At 53.8% G+C, this 6,000-nt stretch overlaps 1 protein-coding gene across 4 annotated transcripts in view; it reads right to left on the bottom strand.

Moving 5' to 3' along the window:
• Positions 1-2,070: 2,070 nt before the first annotated feature.
• LOC134343043 (zinc finger protein 687-like) overlaps positions 2,071-6,000 on the bottom strand; it is an 88,241-nt gene continuing 84,311 nt past the window's right edge. For all 4 annotated transcript variants that reach the window (XM_063041876.1, XM_063041877.1, XM_063041875.1 and 1 more), the window contains exon 10: positions 2,071-5,719. In XM_063041876.1, coding sequence (XP_062897946.1) covers positions 5,279-5,719 — 441 coding nt within the window. In that variant the 3' untranslated portion in view covers positions 2,071-5,278. The remainder of the gene's footprint in view (positions 5,720-6,000) is intronic.

Genomic DNA, 6,000 nt, shown 5'->3' with positions numbered 1-6,000 from the left:
GTGTAGAGGGAGCTTCACTCTGTGTCTGACCCCGGGAGTGTGTGATGGGACGGTGTAGAGGGAGCTTCACTCTGTGTCTGACCCCGGGAGTGTGTGATGGGACGGTGTGGAGGGAGCTTCACTCTGTGTCTGACCCCGGGAGTGTGTGATGGGACGGTGTGGAGGGAGCTTCACTCTGTGTCTGATCCCAGGAGTCTGTGATAGGTCAATGCAGACGAGGGAGCTCCACTTTCTGCTTGAATGTGCGATGGGACGGTAGAGAAAACTTCTGTGTCACGGGTAACTCCTGAACATGGGACAAAGATGGAAATGCACCAGGTTAACCTCGAAGAGCCCACTTCTGAAATCCGCCACTCACTCCCCCTTTCCCCACACACTCCGGGGGTCAGACACCCCGTATGTTTCGGCAGACTCCTGCTCTGCCCTGCTCCTAGCACCAACCAGACTGACGGTGTGAATGTCCTGTCGGGAGGCAGCCGCTTATCCGAGACAGGTATCAGCTCTCACTTCCAGGCGGCAGGAAACTCCACTGGCGGCTACCGGCGCCTCACTCGGGGAGGGGCAGCACCCGCGAACCCTGTAACAGGAGACAGCGCGTCGACAGGGGCGGAAAACGCAGGGACGGGGCGGTAGAGTCAGCGAGCCCCTCCCCGCTATCGAGGGCATCTGCACCCGGCGGCGCCTCAAGAAGGCGGCATCCATCCTAAGAACCCTCACCACCCAAGACGCTTCATTACTACCGGCAGCGAGAAGCCCGGAGACCCAAACTCAACGATTCAGGAACCGTTCATTCCCTCCGCCATCACGGTCTCTGAACCCGTGAACAGCGTGTCGTCCGTTTATCTTTGTAATTGATTGTAGCTTTAATCTCTTTGCACCGTACAGCCGCCGGAAAACAACATTTTTAGGTCAGAGAACTCAGCGTTAATAAACCTGATTCCGATCCCATTCAGGTGTCGCATCCCCGTTGCTTCTGTCCCGCCCTTCTCGAAGCCCCGGACCGCTCACTAAATTCAGCGAGACAGACAGAATCGGGGCACGGCGGCGTGAACACAGCGTGTACATCCGCACTGTGGGCTCTGAACCAGGGAACACCGGCGCCATGCGGGACGGATGCGTGGAAGAAACACGATTTCGCGCAGAGGGTGTGTGAATGCCGGCAATTCTCGTCACGGAGGACGCGCGGGACACCAAATGCTCCTTCTCTCAGGTTGTGAGTCCAACGAACACCCTGCCACCACCGGATCTCGTCACTGGCGCTGCCAGCTGCTTACCCGTGCTGTACAGTACAGTACATGCATTTCACAATTATATTTTATTAAGTTGCTTCTGGTCATATTTCGTTCCACGTGCTGTGTGTGATGCGTATATTGTGGGTGCGCACCGTGGTCGGGAGGAACGCTGTTGTTCGGTTGTGTAAATGTAGAGTCAGATGACAATAAACGTGAACTATGGGGAACATGCCTTCTTGTCAGTACCATCAGCAGCCGCGGACTCAACAATTCAGTCATCAGATTTTCTGATCGGTCCCTGAATACTGCCTTTGCTTTGGCACTATTTATTTCTTTTGTAGTTTAGAGCAATTGTATCTCCTTGCACGGAACTGCTCCTGCAAAACAACAAATTTCACGTTATCTAAGACAGCGGTAACACATCCGATTGCGAGCCGGCTGAGTAAACCAGTTCATCCCGGTAAATCAGTTCGGTATCCCATCTGGAATGCCACTGACACTGGCGTTCAGCAGACTCTGGCAACTGCACAATGTTGGATTGAGGTCCCGACTGTTGTTTTCATTGCGGGGTTTCCCCTCGTCGTTTTAGCTTCGCTTACACTCGCTTGTATGTTGGTTCAATCGTTTGTCTGTCTGTACACTTGATGCAGATGACGGCGGTACCCTGGGCGGCATAACCACCCTGCTCTTAAATTCAGTCCGTCTAGCAATAAAGGCCTTCTTGGTAACTTGTTGCGCCTGCAAACCACCTTTCAGCGATTCATGCACAAACACTCCCACACCATCTGCATAACGCAAGCTGAAATCTTTCACCATTTAAATAATAACCAAAGCTTTTATTTTTCCTTTCAGAATGCATGACCTCGCACATTGCAGTCAGTCTGCCAGATCCTTGCCCACTCACCTATATCTCTCCGCATCTCTTACACAATTTGCTTTTCCACTCTATTCAGTGTCATACAAGAGGTGGAAATGTAAGATGCAGCAACACAAAGTCGTGCTCTCAGCAAACGGGAAAAGGGCAGACAACAAGTCTAATTACAGGGGGAATTTTAACACCTAATTGTGCATTACCTGCCCTGTTCCAACCTCTGGTGCTCTTGTCCCAGGAGTGTGTGATGGGAGAGTGTATGACTCTCTGTGTCTATACCCTGGGGGTGTGTGATGGAAAGGGTATGAATCTGTGCGTCTATACCCTAGTGCCCCTACCCTGGGGGTGTGTGATGGGACAGTGTATGACTGTCTGTGTCTATACCCTGGGAGTGTGTGATGGGAGAGTGCAGGGGATTCTGTACAGTGGAATTAATTGGAAAGTCTCTATGTACAGACAGACACCAGATTCAGTGCTTTCAGGAGAGTACAGGTCTGACGTCCAGCATGTGGAGATCAAGGTGACTTGGGCAATACAACAAATACCAACATAATTTAAACAATTCTTGTGAAAGTTTTAATGCAAATTTGTTACATTCTCTTTCACCTTCAACACCAAAATCAAACAGTAGAAATCTTTTTATTCTCTGTGACTACAATCTCAATATATAAATAAATTCTAAATAAAAATTACAATTTATTTCTTTGCAAAGTGAGAAGGAAACTGCTCCTTTAAAGAATAGACCTCTGAAATCCAGAATCTCGACAGTGCTGTGGAAGGGGCTAGGCACGTGCGCTCCTCTACCCCTCATTTCACATAGAGGAGGGGGACACATTGATCGATTACGTACACTGACGGTAAATTTCGCTTGCTATCTCCTCGGGTGTATGAGATGCACCCCGCAGGGCGCGGTGGGTCTCTCCTATCCCAGTCCCTGCTTGCAGAATGCCACACCTATTCTCCCCCAGGGTTTTTAGAGGTGTGGGGGCCAGTGGTAACAGCCCCCACCTTAGACAGGACGGGAGACGAGCAGTCACGCAATGAAAGGGGGTGGGTGAGGGTGCCGATTGCCGGGAAATTCTTGGTCCTGGCCCCACGTCCCTGAAAAGCAAGCAGGTCACGAGTGGTACGCCCTCTGATTGTGGGGGGCGAGGGCATTGGTCCCGAGCAGCCATTCCAGTTGCCAGTGGTTGGGGCAGCAGTGGTTTGTGGGGGGGGGGGGTAGTGGGTTTAATGTTGAAAGAACAGTGCAGAAGAATGGCAGGCGGGGACACGTCCGGGGTCTACTTTCCAATGTCACCAGGAATCCACAGCTTCCCTGCAAACTGCCGGGTAGGATGTGGACCCCGCTGTCTCACAGAAATCAGAAACTCTACCCTCCCTCGCGCCCCTTTTAAAGTCTCAGGAGACTGTGTTTTGTGCAAATTTCAACTCTTCCATAAGTAACTGACACCCCCCCCGCCCCCCCCAAACAAGGCTCTCTTACCCTACCTCCTGGCCACACGGGCTCTGTCTACCCCCTGTACACCAGACTCTCTAATCACGGGAGGCATTGGGAGATCAGAGTGAGAGGGAATAGTGCAGATCCCAGTGACCCAGATCATCACCTCTGACCCCCCACCCCCCAACCTCCTCAGCCACTAGGCCTGGGAATTTCACATCCAGAAACCAGCCAGAATGCCCCTGAACAATTGGGGCTTTGCAAGTTCAAGATGATTCACAAAAATTTATAAAAAATAAAAGGTCCATTTCCGCCACCCTCCGCTCCCATCAGGGCCGACTGTGAGGCCCAGTAGCTGGTGTGTGCTGTCTAACCATGTGTTTTCGCCAAGGTCAGATCCAGCCCAACGCTGTGGGTAAGGATTCGGTTAACAGTGGTGTCCGGGGCCTGGGGGAGGAGGGGGGTGGGTATACAGGTGTTTCTTTGTAGGGAGGAGGACACAGAGCTCAGGAACTGCCCCCACATCGCAGCTTGGTGTCCCATCCCTCGGCCCCTGACTGAACGGATGCTGTGGGGTGCTGCAGGGCCACACGCTAGCGAACAAGCGATTTGCTGGAGGGACTCAGCAGGTCGAGCAGCATCCGCGGGGGAGGCAGGAGAACTGTCGGAAACTTCCTGCCTTAGAGAAATCAGCCTGAGTGACTCGAGTGTCTGGCCAATCACTGTTACCCCTCGTGCCTTCAGACTTGACTAGACGCACCAGGAGAGAGGGAGGGAGGAAAATGCTGTACCTTCAGCTCCTGGCCACTCTCCAAATCTATCTGCCTCACTCCCCGGAAAACCACACTCCTCAAGAGGCTGGAAACGCCCAAGCCCCCGAAACAGGGATTTGGGAAGGGACAGGAGTGGGGTCCTGGGGAAGACCCAACTTAAGGGGAAGGGACAGGGGGTGTGGGGAATATAAAGCAGGCCAGGGTAGTGCGAGCTGAGTGCCCTCACTGGGTATCTTTCCAAAAGCACCTCCCTCCGGGATGCAGTTGAAAAATGGGAATGATCTTCAAGTGTAAAAGTTGCCACATCTGTTCCCTTGAGGTGATCGTGGGTGAATGAGGGGAAGCTAACTCTGCCCTTGAAATAGGCAACATCGAAAAGCTGGTGGGTGCTCCCCCCACCCCACTTCTCCCTGCCAGCCTGGAGGGAAGATGGAACGGCCCGGTGCTCGAGGGAACCCACCCAGTGTTTTCGGGATCGGAGCGAGGAAGCAGATCAAAATTTGGGATGGTTTTGGGTTGCTCGTCTGTTAGAATATACCAAGGGTAAGCACCAGCCTGCCCTCCCCATCCTTCAGGGCCACGGCCGATTCAACCCGCTCACCCACCTCACCGTCCGCTCCATTACAATCTACGGACTTGGCTGGTTAGTTGGCTAGCCATGGGAAGAGATATCAACTCAAATGGATTTTTTAGGGGGATGGACGAGGGGAAATCTTGGTGGGTCAATCCCTAATTCCTCATGTTCCTTCACCCCAGGGCCTTCGCTCCAGTAACCCTGGGGAACAGGGGCCACAGCCCTCTGCCCCCTGAGATTATGTCACAGTCAATGGCATCACTCCTCAGCCCACAAACACCTCACTCCTGCCAGGTGCCCTCCCACCCACCCTCTTTCCGAGACCGGTCCAGTGGAACTCCCGTGAGAGCGTGGAGGGAGGTGGGTGGGGGAAGAGGAATGAAGGTGTTACTTATCCAGGCCGTTCTGCTTGGATTTGATGAAGGCCATCCCATGAGTCCGGAAGTGGGTCTTTAGCAGCGGCTCACTGTCGAACAGCTTTCCGCACACATCGCAGATGACCCTGCCCTCCAGGTGCAGGCTGTCGGACTCTCCCGCCTGCACACCACTCTTGGGCCCCTCGGACTCCTTTAGCCCGTGCACGATGAAGAGGTGGCGGGTGAGTGAAGGGTGGGCGGCAAAGCAAAGGCCGCACTGACGGCACTGGTGAGAGGAGGCAGCAGTCCGGTGCTGGGGGATGTGCTGGTGGAAGTCGGAGAAACTGCCGGTGGTGTAGCCACACTTCATGCAGCGGTACGGCGAGCTCCCATTCACCTTCCGGCTCTTGGCGCCCTCCGAGGCGCAGTGCTCCAGACCGTCCCGCGAGGCAGCTCGCTTCCGGATGGTGGTCTGTGGTGGGGCAAGACACACGGGCAGAGTCAGCTCGATGCACAGACATCCGTGTGCGTCTATACAGACAGAGCTACATAGAGACAGATACAGACAGTGGGCCAGGCAACACCCAGTGAGTGGGATCTCACACACACACACACACACGAGTGCGGCAAAGATAAAGACGCGCATGCATACGTCAAGTTGGAAAGACTCCCAAGCAGAGAGAGCCAGATGCAGACAGGCAGACACAGACACACCTCTGCCACACAGGCTCAAAGACAGCTTCCACTCTGCTG

The sequence above is a fragment of the Mobula hypostoma genome, chromosome 2 (genome assembly GCF_963921235.1).
Source record: "Mobula hypostoma chromosome 2, sMobHyp1.1, whole genome shotgun sequence".
NCBI lineage: Eukaryota > Metazoa > Chordata > Chondrichthyes > Myliobatiformes > Myliobatidae > Mobula > Mobula hypostoma.
The sequence above is the reverse complement of the archived record's forward strand: the minus strand, read 5'-3'. Positions and strand labels throughout refer to the sequence as shown.